Here is a 27044-nt window from a genome sequence, read left to right as displayed (position 1 = left end):
TTTATCTTGGCTCTAGAACTAAATTTCATAGAAAACTTATTATTTTGACTGGAAACCTTTGTTAAAACTTTGTTAAAATAAATTCCAGCAATAATAAATAATCCTTCAAGAAACTGTAGCCCTTTGTAAATGTTTGTGTGAATTTTGTGATAATAATAATAGAAAATATGTATTTCAAGGAATATTCTTTAGAAAATAAGATTTATTTTTCATCAAGGTTTTCTACATTTTTATATTTTTAAAAACACAAAACAAATATTACACTAATACCTAAGATTTCTTTATAAGATACTTTGCATATTTTGCTTAATTTTTGCAAAATATTTGATCTAGATACTTGATTGTTAAAAATACAATTTTTAAGAGACATAATTTCAAGTGACTCCTCTATTTATTTAGAGTAATGTCTGATTCACAACGGTACCGTTAAAAGCTTTGTTTTATCAAGAAAGCATGAAATATTTGACATATTTTCTTGGGATATTCTTATTCGTCGTTTTTCTATGGTGAATAGCGCATTTGTGCGTTTTAATCTAGAAAACGAAGATATATTCAACATTATTGATTTGATAAATGTTGAGAGGGTACTTTCATATTAGGATTTGTGGAACTGTCACGGTTTTTCAGACAGACTTATTTTATCAAAATTTGTTGTTGTTGTAGAACTGTAGGCATTATTTCAAGACCCCCCCCCCCCTTCATTATACAGAGTTGAATATCGATTCACAACGGTTCCCTTTAAACCTTTTTTGAATTGAAAATTAATTACTTTAAATCGTGTTTTCTTTGTGTAAACTGTAAATGACTGAGATTGTGACCGGAAGCTAATTGCCGGAATTCCACAGTTTTCAAGATTGAAATAGTAAATATTTTCCTCATTATTACTCAGATAATGGTTTAACGAGTATTCTTCCCATTGGAGCCGTAGAAAAACAGTAAATTGTGTATTTCTACCATGCATACAGAAACTGAAATATCTATCAAATAGTTTTTAGAGATTTTATTCATTTTTGTGCCACGTAAATTCATTACTTTACAGAAATTACTTTTTGAATGGATTCTTTTGAAAAGATTAGTTTAATGTTTTATACTCAAAATACATCCGGAATGAATGATAATGATTTTCTTTATATAGAAGGAAGAACTCTTTTTTTAAAGTAAATATATTCGTAATTAATGATGGTTGAATTTACACCCAAATCTTTTATTTTCATTTAAAAATATTTGGGATTGTGAAATAATATAAAACAATGCTCAGAATTATTTTCTGGAATCTTCCAATCTTTTTTTCATAATATAAAGTCTTGGTAACTTTTGTGTTGAACATTCAGAATCCTGATCGCTTGATCTTGATATTCACTCTGGGAACTTTTAATTTAAGAGTCAATGATAAATCTTTGATTTCAGTTTTCCTACAGGTTAAAGTTACCATCCGAGATATCGAATAAAGATTAAATTAATCTGCAGATTAGCCAAGATTGAGATCAATTGACCACTATCCACAATACAACAGGTCTCTGCAGCTCTGTTCAATGTTTTAAAGGAAATCTTACCAACATGTTTTAGTTAGGATTGACAATGCATGTAAAATAAGGAACTTGAGCTGAAAACTTTAGAATTGTGGATATTAAGATCAATGCTTGATCTCCTCTTATTAAAGGTCAATGCTTGATCTTCTCTTTTTAAAGATCAATGCTTGATCTCCTATTATTATTATTCTAAAGATAACTTTAGAATAATAAAAATTCAACCTATATATTAGTGTATGCAGAATTCAGAACGGCAAATCAGAAGCCGGGAAATTTGAAATTTTACGCGCCATTTAACGAGGGAACTCTCATGGGTCGAAATCTGATAGCGATATTCAAAATGAGAGAACAAGAGCAGATTAAGCAGGAAATTAAAAGTGTCCACAATGGATATTCAGATTAAGCGATCAGGATTAATGGTATTCAATTCAAAAGTTCACAGCTTTTGTCATATTTAGGTTTTCATTTGTATTCCCTCAAATCTGCAAAAAATAAGAAAATTTATCAAAACAGAATATGGGAAAGTATGAAGGCCATCTATAAATCTGACTAACGTTTTTTATTGCTAAACCATAATAAGAAAATTTTAATGAATATATACGTTTTAGTTTTATTCATTAATTTCGTTATTTGGTCAAAAATCTACTAGATTGGAATTCATTTGATATTGCACGAAGTTTTTGCCACTCACTCATTTTTTTTATTCCTTTATCTTTGCGACCTGATGGTGTAAATTTTTAATATTTCAAACTTGGATCTGACAGAACTCTTAGCTTGAAGTATTAAAGTTCTATGACATCGGATTGAAAATATAAAAGGATTGAAAAGCTAGAATTTGTTGCAGAAACTTTGTTCCTTCAAATTATCAACTGACGGAACAAATCTTTATGTGAAGGTGTTAAACCGTGTAGAACAAAATTCTCACATTTTTTTCTCCAGCTATCCTTGGCCCAGGGTACATAGCTGATCAAAGATTATGGAGATATTTAGTTTTTAGCTTTGGAGTCACTGCACCTTTACTGGTTTATACTTTAGGAGACCCGGGCTCGGGAACAGGCTGGTCTTGGTAGCGCAGAGAAACAGAAGATTATTATGCAGATATCAGCTGTACAAACAGATCTGAAACGGACTCTAGATGAGAGGTAAGATTATTATACAGATATCAGCTGTACAAGTAGATCTGAAAGGGACTCTAGATGAGAGGTAAGATTATTATGCAGATATCAGCTGTACAAACAGATCTGAAATGGACTCTAGATGAGAGGTAAGATTATTATGCAGATATCAGCTGTACAAACTGATCTGAAACGGACTCTAGATGAGAGGTAGGATTATTATGCAGATATCAGCTGTACAAACTGATCTGGAACGGACTCTAGATGAGAGGTAAGATTATTATGCAGATATCAGCTGTACAAACAGAAGTGTATCGAGTCTGATACTGGTTGATGGAATATTTCTTAATGCGTAGAAGTGTACTGAGTCTGATACTGGTTGATGGAATATTTCTTAATACGTAGAAGTGTACTGAGTCTGATACTGGTTGATGGAATATTTCTTAATGCGTAGAAGAAGTGTACTGAGTCTGATACTGGTTGATGGAATATTTCTTAATGCGTAGAAGTGTACTGAGTCTGATACTGGTTGATGGAATATTCCTTAATACGTAGAATGTGCTTATACTTTTGATGTTTTTATTTTTAAGTGGAATAAAAGGTACTTTAATGAAGGGGCTTTTTAGAAGATAACAATTCTGAATAATCCTTACTGAGTCAGTTAGTGGATTAAAGGGAGATTTAGTAACATTTCTTAAATGGTAACATTTTGTATAATACAATTGTGTACAATAGATGTATTGTATAGGTAACATTTGCGATAAGTGCTATTTTGCCTAGCTGTAATAAAATACATTATTGAACTTGCGTGATAAATAGCATTTTTGATTAATGAATGTTTTTACTTGATTTTGCTTAATTTAATGCATTCTTTATTATTGATTCTTGATTTCTTATTTTGCGTTTAAAATATATTCTTGATTTTGTGTAATAAAAAAAACATTCTTGATTTTGCGTAATAAAGTACATTTTGATTCTTGATTTTGCGTAGTAAAATACTTTTTTAAATTGTTGATTCTTAATTTTCAGCGTAATAAAATAAATTCTTTATTTTGCGTAATATTCTTGATTCTCGATGTTGCGTAATAAAATACTTTTTGATTGTTGATTCGTAGTTTTGTGCGTAATAAAATACATTCTTGATTTCGCGTAATATTCTGAACTGTTGATTCGTGATTTTTCGTAATGTAAAATACATTCTTGATTTTTCTTGCGTGGTAAAATACTTTCTCTATTCTTGATTCTTAATTTTGCGTAATGTAATACGTTTTTATTGTAGATTTTTTACTAATTAAATAATTCATTCTTGACTGTTTATTCTTGTACATTTTTTATTTTTCCGAATGCGTAATAAATATTTTTTAATTGCGGAATGATTTTTTTATGGTTAATTTTGCTTGATTATAGATTTTGCATAATAATTCGAAATCATTGTTCTTCATTCTTTAATCTTGCTTTGGCATGATTATTAATTTTCATCATTGATTCTTGATTTGAATTTGAATATTTATCGATTCCTGGTTCTTTTGCATTATTATTCATTCTTGAGTTTTGTTTATTATGAAAAAATTGCTATTTTTTGATTTTTTTGCATTATTATAGTTTCTTCATTTTGTTTTTTTAGAGATACCAAGCTGAAGGAAATGACTGTAACGAAGCTTGATGAGATGGATAATAAAATGGCTGAGGCTGCAAGGTAAAAAAATAATTTTATACAGTCAGAACTGCAGAAAACAGAAGAGGAAGACGACCATTAGACTTGAGTTATGACTTTAAACAGTCCAATGAATAGGAAAAACAGGAATTTGACACTCAAAGAAATTTTAAATTTTTATCCAACAAAATTTGTTGGAGAACCGGCATCAAATTCACTTCATTCGTCAAATTTTGATGAATGATTCTGCTAAGGTGAATTTGATGCCGGTGCAGGTGCTCTAACAAATTTTGATAGATGAAAATTTAAAATTTCTTAGATTGCGTAAACAGACCCATTTCATTAAATAAGTGATTTCATAAGTTACTAGAAAAGCTGGTTGCTCTGCAATAGCACCAAATACTCTTAAAGGGGGTGACCGGCAATGTATGGATGTTGAGTAAGATTCACTTTTGCAGGATGATGGATAGCATTTATTCTGCATACATAAAAGTTGTACTGAGAATGTAGCATTGTGGAGAAATCTTTTAAGGATTCATTTCAGACAAATAAAACGTTTTAATGATGCATAATTACTGAGAGCAAAGCCGACTTTCCAAATCATCCATTTGGGTGGTTACGTTTTGAGAATCGATTTTTTTAAAATTTTTAAATAACAACGACAAACAATGTAACAAAAACTATACAGTTAACGAATTTGTTGTTTTTGAACCTACGTTGAGAAATTAGAAATTAACTCTTATCATCGAAAATAAGTAATCTTATTCAGTTATTAGTTTCTGTAATCTCTCATTGTTCACAAATATTTTCTGTAGATTTTCTAGAATTTTTATTTTAAAAGACGACATTTGAAAAATTTGTAGAAATCTGAGAACGAATTCGTAAAGAATAAGAAATTCAATATAATGATAAAAAAAAAATATTTTATTATAACATTGATTTATTGACAAATTTCTATTGAGAAATATGTACCTGAACATTTTATTAGGTTAATGTAGAATTTTTGATACTTTTTTCGTCGTCGTTATTTAATAATTTAAAAAATCAATTCTGAAAATGTCACCACTCAAATGGATGATTTTGAACGTCGACTTTGCGCTCAAACTCAGTAATTATACATCATTAAAAGGTTTAATGTGTTTTAAAGGAATCCTAAAAAATTTCTCCCCACATTCTCAGTTCAACTACCATACATTGCCGGTCACTCCCTTTAAAAATTGCTTTAGCGTCGTCTTCCTTCTATGGTTTTATGGTTCTCACTGTATTTTCGTATTTTAAGGGAGTTTCGGAGAAAATAAGAAGTGTAAAAATGATTAAGAATATTTGCCGCTTTTTACTATCCTCTAGCTTTTTAAACATACAACATAGATAAAACCGTTTTCTATCCACTCAAGAAAACTTTTAACCTCTAGACTTTAAGTTCTTTGTGATATTTAAGTTTTTTGTGATATTTAAGTTCTTTGTGATATTTAAGTTTTTTTTTACAACGTTACCATTTAAACCACTTAGGGATGAATAAGATAATCTTGTTTTGCTATCTAAAACTTGGTTTTATCAAACTTTGGTTGCTCTGTAAATTTAACAATTGCGGGTTTATGTTGCAAAATCAATGAAGAATATTTTTAGAATTCAAACGTTTTAGGCGACGATTTTGATTAAAGTTTAAAGGTACCATATTTAATCGGACATGCTAACTCTTTTTTGAATTGAGAGTCCTCTCAAATTATGTCTAAACTCCCTTTAATAAGATTAAGAGAAGCCTTGTTTACAACTTCTAAGTGTTGACATCTTGTGTTCATTTTGACAAAAATATTATGAAAATAATATTTTAATTGGTTATTTTTCTTGCATCAACAATAAGAATTGAAAACAACAGTTTCTAGAATAAATAAACAATGTGAAGAGAAGTAGGTGGGGGGGGGGGGGTATCTTATTTCTGAGATAGCACTTTTATTTGAAACTTGAAACATTTCAAGAATGTTAAAAAAGAAAAAAGTTTCAGAGACTTTCAACGTTATTTTATTTAATTGACTTGTAATTTAAAAAGTTTAAAATCAATTGACAGTGCTACTGCTAACTGCTATTATGTTATATGCGTTAATATAAATATTATATTTTTTCTACCCTACATTTGGAGAAAGGCATGCAATGAAAAATATCGTCGTTTTTTCTGGTTTAAAAATGTTTAAATCTGACAATTTCTTCATTGTTTCTATAAAAGATATCCGCAAGTCACTTTAATAAACTGGTTTAAGAAAGATTAATTTTCCAAGTTTAAAAAAAAGTTTTAAATTATAAATCTTTCGTGGACAACCCAAGCTTTTAAGGATACCATTGTCAATCAGACATCACTTCTAGAATACATAGAGGTTTGCATGTCACTTTACGAATACATAGAGGTTTACATGTCACTTCTCGAATACATAGAGGTTTACATGTCACTTCACGAATACATAGAGGTTTACATGTCACTTCACGAATACATAGAGGTTTACAAGTCACTTCACGAATACATAGAGGTTTACATGTCACTCAAGAATACATCGAGGTTTAAATGTCACTTTACGAATACATAGAGGTTTACATGTCACTTCACGAATACATAGAGGTTTACATGTCACTTCACGAATACATAGAGAGGTTTACATTTCACTTCATGAATACATAGAGGTTTAAATGTCACTTCACGAATACATAGAGGTTTACATGTCACTTCACGAATACATAGAGGTTTACATGTTCATTCACGAATACATAGAGGTTTACATGTCACTTCACGAATATATAGAGGTTTACATGTCACTTCACGAATACATAGAGGTTTACATGTCACTTCACGAATACATAGAGGTTTACATGTCACTTCACGAATTGTGGTTTACATGTCACTTCACGAACGGAGGTTTACTTTACATTATGTCTGCAGTCTCTCTAAAATTTAAATTTTTGGTCCCAGCTTTGCTACAAAGCTTCTTGTAGAATATTACGACAAATGAAAATCTCCAAAGTTTGTCTTATTAAGGCTGCGAAGTCAAATGGAGAGGGATATGAAGACACAACTTGAAGCAGAAGTAGAAAAACAGAAAATAGCTTTGGATAATAGTATTGACACAGTCAGGTAAGTTTTAGAGGCGGTTAAGGGGGTGGGGGGGGGACCTCCCCCTAGCGGGACCTCCCCCTGGTGGGACTTCCCCCTGGTGGGACCTCCCCCTGGTAAATTGGGTGAGGTTCTCCCTCTCTAGAAAATTTTGTCTGTGGCGCCACTTATCAGTCAAGACTTTTATTTATTGAATATTCAACCCTCCCACCCCAGACAATGTCAGGATGAATTTAATTTCTTTTTTAGTTTAGATTAAAATGTTTGTCTTTATAGGAGGGTCTGTTTGTTTGTGTGTAATAAATGTCAAAAAGGCTAAATTGAGGATGTCAAGATATGGTAATTCAAATGACTTCATTGTAGGTTTATGGCCAGGCGACATATAAAATATTTCTATTTTAAACTAAATATCGTTATTTTTTATGTTAACTATATTAAACCTGACTATTCAGGAAACTAATGGAAACTGAGAATGCGAGTACTAGAGCTAGTTAACTATATTAAACCTGACTATTCAGGAAAATCTGAATTTCCAGGTTAAATCTGAATTTCCAGGTTAAATCTGAATTTATTTCCAGGTTAAATCTGAATTCATTTCCAGGTTAAATCTGAATTACTGGATGAAATAGCAGCTCTTGAACATGATGGAGAAGCAAGAGAAAAGGTTAATTGTGAACTTGATAAAACCTTTTTCTAAGAAAAAACTTCATGGATGAATAACAATTTTTGTTTATTTTTATCAAACATGTTTTCAACTGCGTAGTAAAGTATACAAAATGGTAAATTCATTCGTTTTGTTATCCTAAAAATAAACACTTTTTAAGGTTTCAATGTCAGAAACTTTAATTCTTTTTTACATGCTTTTAAAAGAGCTAAGGGGTATACAAAATATAACTTTCCAAGGGAGCCGAGAGGGCTCAGTCTCCATTGGAAATTACTGAATACCCCCTAGGTGGTAGCCTTAGCACTCAAAGGCTACACCCCCCTTCATGGCACATTTCTGGTACAACTTTGTGACCTCGTAGCTTCTCTTGTTTATTATGCACAAGTATGAGAAAATAAAATTTATTTGGTTAATTAGCAGAAATTTAAACATGTTTTTTCTTGTCAATATCTCTTCAATAAGAAGAGTTGAAATCATTTATATCTAATTGTATAAATTTTACACTTCGAAAAATACATTTAATATTTTAAAAATGTTTAACTGCAGGTGATCGAGGCTAAAATAGAGGATTTGAGTGACAAACTGAGGTTTGGTATGGCAACAATGCAGGTTCAAATTTTTAAAAAAAGTACTACCTTTTGATCTTTTCATCAACATTACAGACCTATAACAGCGGGATGCTATGTTACTTAACTTCTCCTTGGGTTAATTAAGTAACATATTGTCTACTTTTAGTCGCAAAATTTTAACTAAAATTGTTAAAAAACAACTATTTTTCCGATAAATCAAAAAATGTTACAAAATACGGGGGATGATAGTTCTCTACCTGTGTGCTCAGTTAGCTGTACTGTACACTTATAACTGTACACTAATATTGATATACTATAGGTTAGGCCAGAATCAACTTATAATAAACAAATATGCAGTACGCTCTCGGGATAGTTTATGGCCTATACAATAAGTAAAGGATTATCGTTCATCATCACTCTATACACTATAACCTCGTTGATTTTAACCCAATCGGTCCGAAGCTGACATTGATTGTTTAGGCTGCAGTTGGAGAGCGACGAGGCGGTGGGGAGGGGGGAGAAGGAGGAATCCCTCTAGAGGTAAGGCGGATGTGGTGGGGAGGGGGAAGATAGAGGAATCCCTCAAGAGGTAAGGCGGAGGTGGTGGGGACTGGTGAGGAGATGGGCGAATTTCTCTAGAGGTTTACAACCAGTTTCAATATCTTAAACTTTACCCTAAATGGACTGTAAGCGTAATTTCAAGTGATCCTCCGGATCTCCATGCAAAGATGGAAATGCTCGATTTACAACTTACTTGCTTACTTACTGCCGTCAGGCTCCATTGGACATATGCCATCAACAAACATTCTCTATACTCTCCGATCCTCTGATTTAAAAATATGTAAGATAACATTGTTTCACTGACTCAATAAGTTTTTATTCTAAAAATTTCTCCATTTTTTCTCCATTAATCATTGTCATCTTTGCATGGAGGGTCACTTGAAATTACACGTACGTCGTACAATCCCTTTATATTAGAAGTTTGTGTACCCTTTCTCCGATTTTGTCCCACTCTCCGATAAAACATTGAAAGCTAAAGGATTGGAAATCCCTGCTTAAAATCAACAGTATTTAGTTGGTACAACGGATCTTTATGGTCTGGTGTAATATATCAAAGATTATATATTACTCGATGTAAGTACGCATTAGAGATGTCAGCGTGTTGATTTTTCTAGAGTTTAGCTTTTGTTACCATAGTGTTCATCAAAAGTATAAACGTTTGAAACGTTACGTTGCTCATTTTGAAATTTTATTGCATAGAAAAACGTTATGTAATGAATACCTTATGCAACGTTAAGCTTTAGTAAATAAAAGTAAGCTCAATTACGCTTTTGCATTTCCTGCTAAAAAAAACTTTCTCAACGTTGAGTTACAGTTTTAGTTTTGTAACCACAATTTTTTAGTTTAGCGTTCCACTTTCATGCAATGTAAATATTTTCAGAGACCTTACGTTACACTTTCACTTGGTTTGAAAACTAAAAGGTGACAAACGTTTCAAAAAAAAATGCTTTAAAATTTAAGTCTGCAAAGGACAAAATGTATTATCTCGTAAAAAATTCTGCCTCTAAAATAGTACATTTTGTAAGCTTTTATACTAATGGATTGAGTCTTTGTTTGAAATATCAAAGGTTAAAATTATCAGGATGCAAATAAATAGGAATGGGAAAATTTTATTTTATTATTTCCAGGTTAAATCTGAATTCATTTCCAGGTTAAATCTGAATTTCCAGGTCAAATCTGAATTTCCAGGTTAAGCTATTACTAAGGCTTTACATGCCACACAGGGACACAAGCATAGCTATCAAACAAGCTATTACTAAGGCTTTACATGCCACACAGGGACACAAGCGTAGCTATCAAACTAGCTATTACTTAGGCTCTAAATGTCACACAGGGACACAAGCATAGCTATCAAATAAGCTATTACTTAGGCTCTAAATGCCACACAGAGACACAAGCATAGCTATCAAATAAGCTATTATTTCGGCTTTACATGCCACACAGAGACACAAGCAAAGCTATCAAATAAGCTATTATTTCGGCTTTAAATGCCACATAGGGACACAAGCATAGCTATCAAACAATATATTCCATTGTCTATTCCTCGCTACGATATATCAATACTGGTTATGTTAAAGGTCTGTTATATAATGAGCATAAGAATTTTGAACATTTCATTTCCAACAGGGTGTCAACGTATTGTCACGTGACATTTCATTTTAAGAACTACATGTCCGATTCACACCCTTTCCCTGCGCAACAGTGAGGAAGATATCCCTATTTTTTCATCTCGAAAAGTGTGAAATTATTAATTTTCCGATTGAAAAATGAATTGAAATTACGTTGTAAATCTTTATATAGATGAAGCGGCATTTGACATCTTTGAAATCTCGTGGACAGTCACTTTAACTGTAAAATCATCCTTTAACTGTAAAATCATCCTTTAACTGTAAAATCATCCTTTAACTTAATTGTAAAATTATCCTTTAACTGTAAAATCATCCTTTAACTGTGCAATCATCCTTTAACTGTAAAATCATCCTTCAACTGTAAAATCATCCTTCAACTGTAAAATCATCCTTCAACTGTAAAATCATCCTTTAACTGTAAAATCATCCTTCAACTGTAAATACATCCTTTAACTGTAAAATCATCCTTTAAGTATAAAAGTCAATTCTTGAAATTTTAATATTTTTCTAAAATTTTAAAAAAAAAATGTGATTTTCCCTTAATATATGGATAATCTATATTTATTGACAATATTGTCATGTTATTTACATTCCTCCCAAAATCTGCAGAACACTTTTATGTAAAGAATATTCCTTTTATCAAATGAAATATTATAATTTTATCCTGCAGGAGGTTGAACGTCTTCAGGAGGAGGCAATAGATGGGGTTAGAGAGAGTGTTGCAAAACAGGTATATTTGTACTATATTATACTGTACTTTACTTTACTGTACTATACTGCTCTATACCGTACTATACTATACTGTACTGTACTTTACTGTACTGTACTGCTCTATACTGTACTATACTGTACTGTACTGTACTTTACTGTACTGTACTTTACTGTACTGTACTTTACTGTGCTGTACTGTTCTGTACTGTACTGTACTATACTGTACTGTGCTATACTGTACTGTACTGCACTATACTGTGCTGTACTCTACTGTGCTGTACTGTTCTGTACTGTACTATATTGTACTGTACTGTACTATTCTGTACTGTACTGTGCTATACTGTACTGTATTGTACTATACTGTACTGTACTGTACACTCTATACTGTATTGTACTGTACTGTAGTGTACACTCTATACTGTACTGTACTGTACTGTAGTGTACGCTCTATACTGTACTGTACTGTACTATACTGTACTGTACTGTACACTCTATACTGTACTGTACTGTACTGTAGTGTACGCTCTATACTGTACTGTACTGTTCTGCACTGTAATGTACTGTACTGTACTGTATTGTATTGTACTGCACTGTACTGTACTGTAATTCTGTATTTCTTGTAAACAAATTTTGTTTAAAGTAGTACTAAATATTTTACAGTTATAAAAGGGGGTGTTCGCGTCGAAAAATAATCGATGACTTCAAGTTGTAATATCTAAATGATTTGTTTGAAAATAAATTGATTTGTTTCCGAATCGAGTCGTATATTGCAACTTTCTGAATTTGTATGAACACTACGTTCTTCAGTATAAGTCCTTTGCAACAATTTTCTCCTTATAAACGAAACAGACAGAAGTAAGATTAGTAGCGAACCAAAGCGCTTATTTTTCGCCGTGAGCCTATTCCCCCTTTCATTTTTCGTGAACACTCCCTTTAAAAATTTCAAAATTTAACTTCATCAACGTTTGTTTACTCCACAACATATTTTTATACAACATAAATTGTCTGAAAAACCTGTAAAAAGCATATTTTCAAAGAATTAATTCTACTTTGTGATTTTTGTTCTTTTCAATATTTATGTATTGACAAATAAATTGTCCCTTCATCCTAAAAACAAAACAAAAATTCTTTTAAGAAAAGGAAATTGATAAATTGAAAGAAAGTTTTGTATTATTTATTTCAAGTTGGAAATTTAAAATGAGAAAATTTTTTTTATGATATCCATTGATTTTATCCATTGATTTTATCCATTGATTTTATCCATTGATTTTATCCATTGATTTTATCCATTGATTTTATCCATGGATTTTATCCATTGATTTTATCCATTGATTTTATCCATTGCGTTTATCCATTGGTTTTATCCATTGGTTTCATCTATTGGTTTCATCTATTGGTTTTATCCATTGATTTTATCTATTGCTTTTATCCATTGGTTTTATTCATTGATTTTATCCATTGATTTTATCCATTGATTTTATCCATTGGTTTTTTAGTTAAAAAAAATTATATAATCCATTGGAAATCCTATGATTTATTTTATTATTATAATATTAATATGAGGTTAAAGGAAATGTTGTTAGAGATAGACACTTTTCACTTTTATACTTTCGTTTGTTTGTTGCTCATGAACGACTTATTTCGTTTATTTTTTTAATTGTTCGAAAAAAGTTATTTCAATTTTAAATTGTTTGTCTTTGTCTTTCGGTCATTTTTCAAAACCTATAGTTTTTTCATTTCTCTGAAGGATCCGAGTTGATCCTTGACAAAACGATATAATACCCGATTCACCTTATTCACAACAGTACCTTTTCCTTTCGCCCTCACCTAAGCAAATGATTTGAAGATATAAAAAGTGAATTTGGTTTTATAAAAGCATGTTTTCAGATCACCCAACTAGAGGAGCAAATAAAAGTGATGAAAACTGAGATGAGGAAACAAAATGAAATGCTAGGTAATTAAATGTTACGAAAAAAATCAGTTTTCGTACTCTACCTCGAAAAAGTGAAAAATCGTAGAATTATCTTTTTTTCAATAATGTATTTTTTAATTTGTTCGTTCAAACTTTTCGGAGTTAAGTTTTTTATTTTGCCGTAAACCAGTTATGACGTTAATCGGATACAAAAAACATACAATATAAAGAGATGGATGATTGTTTGTTAACAATAATTGATTGTTAACAATGATTGTTTGTTAACAATGATTGATTGTTAACAATGATTGATTGTTAACAATGCTTAATTGTTAACAATGATTGATTGTGAACAATGATTGATTGTTAACAATGATTGCTTGTTAACATTGATATGCATAATTGGACGAATGTATCATCTCTCTAAAATCAAAATTTAATCTTGAATCTCAGAGGTCCGGTCAACGTTTTTTAATATTGTTGTTTTTTAACTATTCCTTCAGACATTGTTAGCCACATGTTTGTATTGGGAATAAAACTAGTATCCGCACAATGAACCATTTAATCAAGATCAAAATTATTTCTTAATTCAATTTTTCCGTCTTCAATTAAATGATGGATAATAAAGATATTGCTGTTGAATACAAAACAACATAAGGCCGGGGTTTAACGCATTAATCTCATGCAAAAATCGTACAGTGTTTTGCCAATTACTCTTCGTAAAACTTTTAATATAAGAATGTGTGAGATCATTCTAACATGTGTTTAGAGGATGGTGTGAGAAGACAGGAGGCTGCAGGGGAAGAGGCCAGTAACATTCTCGGGGATCAACTTCATCAGGTTAGAGTAGGAGGCTGTTATGAGATTTTTAGGGATTTTTTTCCTTTTAGAGACTTTAGGGAGGATTTATAGGACTTCACGATGGTTTTTAGGGCATATTACAACAACATAACTTTTGTTACCTATGATCTGTTGATGACATTTTTTGATCATGAAATATCCTGTCTTTGAAGAATTCTCTAAACGAAATTTATGTTTTTTTAAAAAACTCTTTCTTTAGAAATAAAATATTCTGTCCATAAAATCATCATTCTTTAAAAAAAATCTTTTTATGAAATGATCTTTTTATGAAATGATCTTTCTATGAAATATGCTGTCCATCAAATAGGTTGATACTTGACAATCTATTTGTTGTCCATGAAATGATCTTTTTATGCAATTATCTCTCTGTGAAATGCTTCGACTATAAACTGATCTGTCTATGAAATGCTCCGACTATGAAATGACCTGTCTATGAAATTAGCCGACTATGAAATAACTTGTCTATGAAATGACTTGTCTTTGAAATGATCTGTCTTTGAAATGTTTTGTCTATGAAATGTGAAATATAGGGGGGGGGGGGAGAGGTGATCTAAATTTAGCTAATAATTATTGAATTGAGAGTGTATAGGATTCAAGAATTAAATTTAGAAACAGAGACTTAAAACTTAAAAGTGTTTCTCAGAATAATTTCTATTTTTAGAATTTTCAAACTTTAGTTTAAATAATAAATGCGATCTTGAGGAAATAGTTCCATGGACGTAAATTGTCAGTCCTACTGAACTGAACAAGGTAATTGAAAGAGGACTTAAAGATCGTCTTTGATTTTATACAGCTATTTTGTGGCAGTGCACAGTGGGGTATATTAGGGGGTTATGGGGGGGGTGTCACAATCTTTCTTTTTATATGCATATGCCTTTTTTTGGGAGAATGGACAATTTAAAAGTATAATTAAATCTTTTCATTTACAAACATTGTATCAATTAAGTACCTTGCATAGATCTAAAAAATTATTTTAATCTGTATTTACTGTTCTATTTTGAAATTTTTTCTAACTCTAGTTTAGATAATAAATCTTGAGGAAATATATTCATGAACACGATAATGGATCGTCTTCGACTAAAATCAGCTACTTTAACAGTGTTTGAATCAAAAAAGGGTTGAAAGATACAACATTGTTGAGTTAAGGGGAGGGGGGTTGAAATGAGCTTTCAAATAGTTGATGATTCACAGGCTTCCTCTTATCCTCGTTCTGACCCATTTAGACGATAATATTATGAATCCATATATTTCGATCCTGAAAATACATGTAATTAACAATGTTTGTTTCAGGGTACGAATATAATGTTTGCGATAATTAGTTTTATTATTATGAAAATGATCTTACTAATGCTGGGTAAATTCGTGATAATCAGGTTATTAACAGTGCTAAAACAACGTTTATATCTTCTGATATAAAATGACAATCTGAAGCGTGAGCACTGTAAGTGAAGTTGTTAAATATCTGTCGGAAGTATAAAATGTTTGGTTTGGCCACCGGAGAAAATTTGGTCAAAGACGACCTTGCAACGGAGTAGATCATTGCTTTTTGGTTAACAAAATCATGATCTTTCTATTTTATATTGAGAAGACTAAGTTATCCTGAATGAAATTCTTTTTACACTGTGCATCAGGGTGTACACAATACAGAGTTACCCTCCAAGGATGAGACTGTAAAGACGACCTTTAAACTCATTAAATATGACGTTTTCTAGTACTCTGACATGAAGATGGTCTATTTATGTCCTTGATAATTATTGGGCAAATAAATGATTAATTTGACGTTGCAGGAAATCCTATACCTAAAGAAATATCGACAGTGTTAATTCCATACAGTCGTCTTTCAAGCTTTATCCAGTATATAACACGTACATTTATCTTATGATGAATTCAGCATTTTCCTTTTCTTCCTCGAGAAGGAAATTAAACATTTAAAAAGGAAAATTCCTTATTTTGTTTGGAAAAATACAAATCTAGATGTTTAACATCTTAAATATCATAAAATCCGGGGAATTTAACAAAATCTGAACCTTGACAAGAGAGGAACTTATTCATGGAAATAATTTTGTTTTTAAACATGGTTAAAAAATATTTTGAAAACTAAATTGTTTTCATAACATGTCTTTTAAGCCGGGAAATATTTTAAATATTGAAAATTAAAATAAATCATATTGAAAATACAAAAAGCAAGATATGTCTGTTTAAATATTTAGAAAATGGACAGTGTTGCGTTTACCCAGGAGAGGATGAGGAGACAGGTGGAAGATCTCCAGGTATACATTAGAACACGGAGTAGATACATCATGGAGATTAGAACACAGAGTAGATACATCATGGAGATTAGAACACTAAGTAGATACATATGGAGATTAGAACACGGAGTAGATACATATGGAGATTAGAAAGCAGAGTAGATACATCATGGAGATTAGAACACGGAGTAGATACATCATGGAGATTAGAACACGTAGTAGATACATCATGGAGATTAGAACAAGGAGTAGATACATCATGGAGATTAGAACACAGAGTAGATACATCATGGAGATTAGAACACAGAGTAGATACATATGGAGATTAGAACCCAGAGTAGATACATCATGGAGATTAGAACATGGAGTAGATACATATGGAGATTAGAACACAGAGTAGATACATATGGAGATTAGAACACAGAGTAGATACATATGGAGATTAGAACACGGAGTAGTTACATATGGACATTATAACACTGAGTAGATACATATGGAGATTAGAACACGGAGTAGATACATATGAAGATTAGAACACTGAGTAGATACATTATGGAGATTAGATCACGGAGTAGTTACATATGGAGATTAGAACACGGAGTAGATACCTATGGACATTAGAACACATAGAAGATACATATGGAGATTAGAACACAGAGTAGATACATCATATGGAGATTAGATCACGGAGTAGTTACATATGGAGATTAGAACACGGAGTAGATACCTATGGACATTAGAACACATAGAAGATACATATGGAGATTAGAACACAGAGTAGATACATCATGGAGATTAAAACACAGAGTAGATACATGTGGAGATTAGAACACTAGAGTAGATACATATGGAGATTAGAACACGGAGTAGAAATATATGGAGATTAGAACACAGAGTAGTTACATATGGAGATTAGAACACAGAGTAGATACATATGGAGATTAGAACACAGAGTAGTTACATATGGAGATTAGAACACAGAGTAGATACATATGGACATTAGATCACATAGTAGATACATCATGGAGATTAAAACACAGAGTAGATACATATGGAGATTAGAACACAGAGTAGATACATATGGAGATTAGAACACTGAGTAGAAACATATGGAGATTAGAATACGGAATAGATACATATGGAGATCAGGAAATGGAGTAGATGCAAATGGAGCAGGAAATATATGTAGACTACTGAATAAATTGGGAAAGGGATTTACTTATGACTACATATTACGGTAAGATATTAGGAAAGCTTTTAAGCTTGTTATATCGTAATTATACAACATCAAGTAAACAGTAATTGTAATGAAGATCGACCGCTTCTTTATTATCTTAATGGTTTAACAGCTGAACGTCTAAAAAACTCAATGGTTTAACGGTTTAAGGGCTTAGTGGTATTCATATTCTCACGCTTTTTTGTTTTAATTTAACAAAACCAGTTAAGTTTTTTTTATTCAGAAAAAAAACAATTGTGTAACCCCTACTTTTAAAGTTAAATATTCATCAGTAGAAGTTGAACATTTTCTAGTAAATTGTTTTCTCTAAAAACTAAAAGTTTTTTGTTGAACTTCTAAGATAAGGGTAGATAAAAAGAATTCCGGGTTGAATTTTTCGAAAAAGATAAAACAAAAACAATTAAATGCTAAAATGCTAAAACTAATATTTGCAATAATGGTCTTTTTGATTAATATTCACTAGATACGGGGCAATTTATGTTAACATTGCTTGTCACATTTTCCAGAATTAGACTAGTTATGATCTGTCATCTATCAAGAAACGGCGGCAAATTGTGCATTCAATTCAACGTGCAGAAAAATGACTTGATAACTTTGATTTTAAAAAATTGTCCTCGTCATGCTTAATAAAACGTTGCTATTTGATTTTTGCTCTTGACGTAGATATTATTCTTTTATGAACACTTTCTAGAAGCTCGAAAAGCCTGAAAAGAAACCGAAGAACCAATTTTTATGATGATGAATATTAAATTTGTTTATTTTAGGAGAAGATTTCTGGAGCACCTAATGATATTGGAGATATCAGGAAAGCGTTTTTTTTAAATATAATTTTTTATTTTGAGAGGTGGGCCGGGAGTATATAAGTTCTTTATTAAAGTCATTAATTCTTATTTCTTTAGAGAGTTAGATTAGCTGCTAAACCTGATGAGTTCGAAAATCTTAATTGATTTAATTACATGAAATTTGTTTATTCTAAGAACTCATCAAAGTGTATTTACAATTTAAAAAATATATTCGTAAAACATTTCTAGCGTTGTTTCTCTTTAACTGATATTTTTGATTTTCTAACCTGTTATTGAAAAATGCGCAAAACTGGGTTTAAAAATCCGGGAAATGGACTATATTGAAGGGACATTTATAATCTGGTTGTTAAAAAATTACTCCAGTCAGAACTGTTTTGTCAAATAGCTCTTATACTAAAGAGAAGAACCTCTGGAGTATCCTGGAATATGGAAAACTTCGAAATGAGCTTCAGGTTCGCCAAGCCTTCAGCTTACAGTTATTGCTTGACCTTCTACTGATGAAGAGCTCAAAATTATTTTGAAAGAGTTTTCTATTCGCCTGCAGCCTGCAGAAATCATAAAAAGTGTCAGCCACATGAGAGATCGCGTCAGAGACTGCATATCTCGAGTCACAGCTAAACCAACTTAGAAAAGTTCATATGGATTTTGCATAAAATGTAAATGTCCCAATCTAGTTTAAATAATAATATATTTATTGCAAGATTATCAGGTCGTTTTACTTACAATATAAGCAAATCAAAAATATTAGTTGTAGAGAAACACACTGAGCTTTATTTAAAATAGAATAAATTTTTACCAAAATTTGTAACTAGATAATTTCATTATAAACAACTTAGGTGAATATAATATACCTTGGTATTTTCAAGAAAAGGAGCAAATTTTTTATTGAAATCTAATCTTTACTAATTATCGTTATTTCAAACATTTTATTTTACGTTTACGTGAATGCAGAGATCGAATTGAGGATATAGAGAGAGCACTGTCTAAGGTAAATGATGATGGACCAAACCTCTGTAGAGTTAAAAAGTAGATGTTAGTTCCACATTTATTGAAAATATATTTCGGTCTGGGTTGACCCTCGCCAGTTCTTACGATATAATAACCATCAAAATCGAAAAAAAAAATTGTTCAAAACAAAAAAGATTATTTGAAAAAAACCCGAGATAATTCTAAAAGTATGAATATAAAAAAATCTTTATCCAGCATCTAATTGTAGTCATCTATACGGGCACTTTATGCAATTTATACTTTGCACACGTTAAACTTTTAATTTCAAGTAAGTGAATTAATTTATGCCAAGTAGAATTTAATCCTAATTCGCAATTTCCCTTTAATAATAAAAAGAATTCGCAAATTTCTCATTTTATAATTCAGAGAAATTATTCTTAAAGAAACGTTTTATAAACGTCCAGCCTTTGCAAAATATTTACTAGTCCAATCAGGATGAAATGATTTATTTAGAAACCCAGTCATGACAAGGATAATATGTTTAGAAACCCAGTCATGACAAGGATAATATGTTTAGAAACCCAGTCATGACAAGGATAATACATTTGAAACCCCACTCAGGATGGGGATAATATGTTTAGAAACCCAATCATGATGAAATTATTTGTTTTGAAACGCAATCAGGATGAAATTATTTATTTAGAAACCAAATCATGACAAGGATAATTTGTAGAAACCCAATCATGACAAGAACAATATGTTTAGAAACCCAATCATGACAAAGATAATATGTTTAGAAACCAAATCATGACGAGGATAATATGTTTACAAATCAAATCATGACAAGGATAATATGTTTAGAAACCAAATCATGACGAGGATAATATGTTTACAAATCAAATCATGACAAGGATAATATGTTTAGAAACCAAATCATGACGAGGATAATATGTTTACAAATCAAATCATGACAAGGATAATATGTTTAGAAACCAAATCATGACGAGGATAATATGTTTAGAAACAAAATCATGACGAGGATAATATGTTTACAAACCAAATCATGACGAGGATAATATGTTTAGAAACAAAATCATGACGAGGATAATATGTTTAGAAACCAAATCATGACGAGGATAATATGTTTAGAAACCCAATCATGACGAGGATAATATGTTTAGAAACAAAATCATGACGAGGATAATATGTTTAGAAACAAAATCATGACGAGGATAATATGTTTACAAATCAAATCATGACAAGGATAATATGTTTAGAAACCAAATCATGACAAGGATAATATGTTTAGAAACCAAATCATGACAAGGATAATATGTTTAGAAACCAAATCATGACGACGATAACAATAACAAGACCTCTGCCGAGCTGATCAATCTGAGGAAGGATCTTGATAAAGTTCTTGGCAGGGATCAAGCAGGTAGAGAAATGATTAAAGACTTGAATCCCTAAAAAACACGCATAGAGATATATTTTTCTAATAAATCGGCGTACATTGATAAAATTCTTTCTGAGGAACATTTTTTTTCCTTTTTAATTTAACCTACAGGGATGGTTTTAAATTAACTCCATTTTTTCAAAAGTGTTCTGATAACTTCTTCATTGGTTCTGAAGCCAGAAATGCTCAATTACATTTTCAGAGAACCATTTATTATAAAAATAATGAAAACAAAAACCTGGATATTTGATTTATACTTGATCAGACAAAGCTTTTTTCACGTATAATTAACTACAACAAAGCGCATTCAGTCAGTATTGGAATATTTTCATTTCTCAATCTGTCAAATATAGTGCAAGAAACCTTTAGTTTATGTAATTAAACATTTAAAATACATAAGCCCAATTAAAAAATATTTAATACCAATACGAATTGTTAAAATCTATAAGACATTCGTGTTTGTGTTCCTTCTCGCCGGCCAAACGGCTGGACTGAATGGGCTGTGTAGGCACTTATGGGTAGCTATAGGCTACAAAAATTTAAACTTTTTTCTTCCAATTTTTAAGAAAATTTTAATTTTTTTCACGGGCTACCCCGGGCACTTCAGCTTGTGGTTTATAAAGTTATAACTCGCGGAGTTTAAATTAGGAACCAAACGTACCATTTTCTCAATGCAGGGTCAATTGCATTAGATAGATAGATAAACCTCTTAATCCTTTTTTATGATTGATACATGCATTTGTTTTGGTTCAAATTATGTAAAAATATGAAGAAAAAAACACTTTAAAATTAGAATGAAGAATTTTTTTAATTTTTAACTTATGGGGGTGCATATCTAGTGGTGAAAATATATCAAATTTATTTCATTATTTTCTTTATTTTCTTTTGTTTTATTTTATTTCCAATCAAGGTCTGAAGATAATCAAATACAGGTCTTAACCTTGCCTTGTTAGAGGATTAGAGGTGGTCTAGAACATTTTTTATACGATGATATCATTACTGGGATAGATGGGTAAAGGGTATTAACAAATAAAATAAAACAGATTGTTTTCAGATATTGACAGGTTGACCTTGGTAAAATATAGGTTTTATCTTTAACAAAAAATCCACAAATAGTTTATGAAATTCGGAAGAAACTTTAATGTATCTTTAGACACCCTGTATTAAGAAAAACTTTGTATGTTACAGGAGAAGGAATCAATAGTATACAAGCTGAAGTGCCCGGCGTTCCCGTGGAATTTGAAAAAATCTAATTTTGAAATAAAATTAGATTTTTGAAAGAATTTTAAGATTTTTTAGTTTATTTACTCACGGTGCTCTCAAGGTTCCCTCAACAAATTTCAGCCCATTCGGTCGAGCCATTTGGCCATCATCTATAATATATTACAGGAGATATAACCTATAATATATTACAGGAGATATAATCTATAATATATTACAGGAGATGTAATCTATAATATATTACAGGAGATATAATCTTGTCAACCATTAACATTAAAACCCCCCCCCCTCCATGTAATGTCGTCTTCAACCTAAAAGCTCCTCTCGGAGACGAGAAACCAAACCAAACAATTTCAGCCCGCTTCTCTTTGTTCTCCGACAACGGAATATAAACACTTTTATTAATTGTGAACCACTTCAAAGNCTGAACCTGAACCTGAACCTGAGACTGAGTCTGCGCCTGAACCAGAACCTGATTCTGAGTCTGCCCCTGAACCTGAACCTGAGGCTGAGTCTGCGCCTGAACCTGAACCTGAGACTGAGTCTGCGCCTGAACCTGAACTTGAGACTGAAGCTGGTCCAGAATCTGAAACTGAACTTGAAATCGAACTAAAACCACCTGTGAACATTGCAAACCCAGTTTTTACTTTCTGTGAAGAATAAGATTGTACAGTTTGCCCAGTTAGACACAACGCAATGAGAGCATATGAAAAAGTAGACAACCAAATTAAATATCAGTTGGTTAATAACTACAGGAAGTTCTGTTGTTTCTCAGCAATGGATGACGAGGGAGTCAGCTGCGAAATATTGCACTGGCATTCAAAGTCTAATCTGTGTCTATCATATGAATCATTTATATAGAAAATAAATAATGTAGTTTTTCCATTTATGAAAGTTGTAAACTTGTAATACAATTGTAATATCTTAATCTCTGCTACAAAATAAATATTTAGATCTAAAAAAAATTTTTTGGAATAGTTTAAGCCACTATATTCTATTTGGGAAGGGGACTGGTGAGGGGGGAGGGGGAGGTAATAACGAGTTTGATGATGGTCTTCTGAATTTCTGGAGTAGGGACTTCTCGGACTGCAGAGACTTGTACAGCATTTTAAAAGAGGGCTACAAAGAGGACTGCATGCGAAAATAAAAGCAACGTCTAAATAATAATATCTCCAGCTTCCCCCGCTAAAATGCTAAATACGCCCCTGATTCCCCCTTCCTGGCTAATATCCCAAAACGCCCCTGAGCCCCGCACCCCCTTGACTAATACCCCAAATACGTCTCACAGCCCCCCACCCCTGGATTATACCCTGAATACGCCTCTGAGCCCCCTCTCCTTGGCTAACATCATGAATATGCCCCTGATCTCCCCCCTCCCGGCAAAAATATTGAATACGCCCCTGAAAAGAGAATTAATATTACAGAATCGGTGGAAGAACTAAAGAAAGAAGTTGAAGAGAAACTTAAAGAAGAAAAGCAGCAGGTGTCAGATTTAATATTTTAAAATGGCGCTTAAAAACGCTAAAACAAAAAGTCCAGTAAAATGAATGAAACAAATCCTGGACTTTGCTAAGAATGTGAAGAAACTTTAGAATTTGTATACATTTATGATTTAGTTATTTCTAATTCCATATTATATATCACTAAGTTATCATTAACGCTTCATAATTAGTCCGAAGAGCTGCGTCCTGTTTTTCTAACAGGTTTCTTGCTAACAGGGGGAACACATGCACATATGTACACTGCACAGTACACTTGATCTGAACCGGTACGAGAGTCTAGTGGACCAGCACATTTACCCCACGTGGTTTTATTAGTACTGTCAATATTCCAGAAATCTGTGACTTTCGATCACAATTTGGCCCATTAAGCATGATTTTATAGTCTTCATTCTTATATACTTTTTTGTCGGCATATGCGTTTTGAATGAAAAGTATAAACAAACAAATCCGTAGGTTTAAAGATTGTTGAATTATAGACCAAAACGCGTATGATTTCAAATAGAAGTAACCGAATGCCTTTCACTCTGGTTAGTCCGGGGTGACCCGTATCAGCCCGTCTGGTACACAGTAACTAGTGGGCCCAGCCCGTCTGGTACACAGTAACTAGTGGGCCCAGCGCGTTTTATAAAGCAACACTCCAAGTATCTTACATTTTTTATCCCTTTAGAGGACAGAAGAATCTGAAAATCTGAATAAAGAGGTTTCGAGGCTAGAGAAGAAAACTAAGGTATTTAAAGGGAATTAAGCCTAACTTCAAGAATCTACCATGGTTACTTAAACATTTTTATACTTGTACATTATACAACCAGACTATAATTGAATCTTTAATCTTCAAATTTTTTTCTAGTCCAACTCAAACTTTGAAATATCAGGTTGAAAGGGTTACAATTAAAGTTTAAAGAGATCAATTGTTCGTGTTTTCAATACTTTTGTTGGTGTTTCTCACTCTTTTTTAAAAAACGTTTGCATTTTTAGAAAAAAATTTGCTTTCTTATTATAAATTAATCTATCTAATTTTCTATTTTACTAGAGTCATTTTAAAAATGAATTGACTTATTTATCAAAGTTTGATATTAACTTATCTTTTGTTCTAAATTAAATTTTCTAAAACATTTTTTAGGAGATAAAAGAGAGGTTGAAGGGGAAACTTGGAGTAAATGTACCAGACTTTGACCTGGATGATGAAGAGGGAAATGAGTAAAATTCGGAGGAAAAAATCCCCGAAAAAACTGAAAAATGTTTTTTTTGGGAAATGAACGACTGAAGCGATCAAATCTTCAGATTGAATCAAGAATAAAACGAAAGTATAGTTTTAAAGAATATTTTTGGCCCTTCGTGTCCGCATGATTTTGAGAAACTCAAAAAGCAAATGTTAAGAATATTTTTTAAAAACAATACTTTATTGGTTTAAGATATAATACAATAGACAGGGTTACCCAGAAAGGATGAGACTGTAAAGACGATGTGAAACTCTTTGCATAAGACGATTTTAGGGTTTTATTAAAGTCTACTGCCGAACTATAGTCTTTCAATGGCTTATTTAATGATTTGGAAAAAAAAATAATGATTTTAAAGAGGTATGTGGTAGGAAACTATATATGTTTTTAAGGAACCAGATTAATTTCGTGCAATCATCTCTGAAGTCCCATCCTTTGTGGGTAACCCTGTATGTTTTCTAATTATTGCACTCGAGTGAACTAATTTACCACATAATAGTTTTTACGGCACGTTTAACTTTTCAGAATCTGGTTTATTTGTAAACAAACCATCATAATGTAAACAATACAAATAAATTGTAAACAACCTCTTTATATGTAAACAAAAACAGATATTGTAAACAATCCCTCAATATGAAAACCAAAGCAAATATTGTAAACCACCTCCAAATTCGTAAACAAAAACAAATATTGTAAACAAACCGCCAATATGTACGTAAATAAAAGCAAATATTGTAAACCACCCCCAAATTCGTAAACAAAAACAAATATTGTAAACAACCCATAAATTATTAAAAAAAGATATTATAAACAAAATATGTAAACAAAATCAGATATTGTAAACAAACCCTAAATTAGTAAACATAAACAAAGGAACTGATTACTCGTCTCAGGTACGAATGCGTAGAAAAATAAACAATGACTATTGTTTGTAATATCTGAATGATTTGTTTGGAATTAAATTGATTGGTTTACGATCCAAGTTGAATGTTGCATCTTTCTGAATTTGTATGGAAATGACTATCAGTCACAAACTATAATTTCATTCTATAAAATTCTACTTTATGATTATTTTTGAATAAAAAATACTTATTTGACTCATTTATTCATACACTATTAGACTTTTTACTTGGTATAAAGATATATTTTATCCCCCCACCTCCCCACCCCTTCATGCAATTCAAAATTAAATATTTAATTCAATTTTATATTTTGAGACCGGTCACAATTTACTAGAAAATACTTTTAAATTTCACAATTTCATTGTTTTTTCCTTTTTCATTCATCTTTTTTCCATTCATTTATCTGGAAAGCTTTTCTCGGGACAAAATGGTTTATTGGAATTAAAATATGAGTCTTATTTCAATTTCAATTTTCTATGAATTGTATAAGTTTATTTTCTACAGTTAAATTATTAACTTTCATCTGTAGAAATAATATTTTAGAAAAGGGGAGTGTTGACCAAAAATGAAAAGGGGTATAGGCTTTTAGCGAAAAATAATCGCTTTTGATTGCTACTAATCTTACTCCTATCTGTTGCGTTTATAAGGAGAAAATTGTTAAAAACGACTTATACTGAAGAACGTAGAGTCCATACAAATTCAGAAAGTTGCGACATTCAACTCAGATCATAAAATAATCAATTTAATTCTAAACAAATCATTTAGATATTAAAACCTGAAGTCATCGATTATTTTTCGACGCATTCGTGTATATTTAATATTTCGTAATATTTCATCAAGAGCTGAAACGTCTGGCGGCCAACTACTTCGGCGTTTTAATGAATATTAAATATTAACTTTATATTTTTGCTTTATACTAACCGTCCATATGCGTAGACAACCTAAATTGTTTGATAAAAATAACCCATAATGATTTAACCTGCATGCTGTACCAGAATCATAAATTAAAGAATTAAAAAATACACCCTGTATAATAATAATATAGGAAAAAAGGAGTTAGCGTATAAACAGGATACAAAACGTCTCTAACTGTACATTTATTCGTAATAAAACAATTAAACTAATAAAGATTAGTTATTAAAGCTAAACTAAATGATTTATTACCTTTAGAAAAGTATTTTACATATTTCTTAAAAAGCTTACAAAAA

General features: G+C 31.4%; 1 protein-coding gene and 1 long non-coding RNA gene across 2 annotated transcripts in view; both read left to right on the top strand.

The window, feature by feature from the left end:
• The window catches only part of LOC111716266 (CAP-Gly domain-containing linker protein 1), a 39353-nt gene extending 18345 nt beyond the window's left edge, over window positions 1–21008 (top strand). Inside the window, exons 14-27 of the mRNA XM_023491704.1 lie at window positions 2565–2671; window positions 4269–4340; window positions 7321–7416; window positions 7848–7881; window positions 7997–8059; window positions 8606–8668; window positions 9109–9168; window positions 11488–11547; window positions 13416–13482; window positions 14210–14280; window positions 16512–16571; window positions 18552–18592; window positions 19542–19578; window positions 20880–21008. Of these exons, the coding sequence (XP_023347472.1) occupies window positions 2565–2671; window positions 4269–4340; window positions 7321–7416; window positions 7848–7881; window positions 7997–8059; window positions 8606–8668; window positions 9109–9168; window positions 11488–11547; window positions 13416–13482; window positions 14210–14280; window positions 16512–16571; window positions 18552–18592; window positions 19542–19578; window positions 20880–21008 (960 nt within the window). The remainder of the gene's footprint in view (window positions 1–2564; window positions 2672–4268; window positions 4341–7320; window positions 7417–7847; window positions 7882–7996; window positions 8060–8605; window positions 8669–9108; window positions 9169–11487; window positions 11548–13415; window positions 13483–14209; window positions 14281–16511; window positions 16572–18551; window positions 18593–19541; window positions 19579–20879) is intronic.
• A 2381-nt stretch (window positions 21009–23389) lies between these two features.
• On the top strand, window positions 23390–25676 carry LOC111716312 (uncharacterized). The gene is made up of 3 exons (XR_002768459.1): window positions 23390–23698; window positions 24385–24444; window positions 24838–25676. It is a non-coding gene; the product is annotated as an uncharacterized LOC111716312 (long non-coding RNA).
• Window positions 25677–27044: the final 1368 nt, after the last annotated feature.

This window comes from Eurytemora carolleeae, unplaced genomic scaffold (genome assembly GCF_000591075.1).
Source record: "Eurytemora carolleeae unplaced genomic scaffold, Eaff_2.0 scaffold24, whole genome shotgun sequence".
Classification (NCBI taxonomy): Eukaryota; Metazoa; Arthropoda; class Copepoda; order Calanoida; family Temoridae; genus Eurytemora; species Eurytemora carolleeae.
Note: the sequence above shows the minus strand (reverse complement) of the source record. Positions and strands in the feature narration are given on the sequence as shown.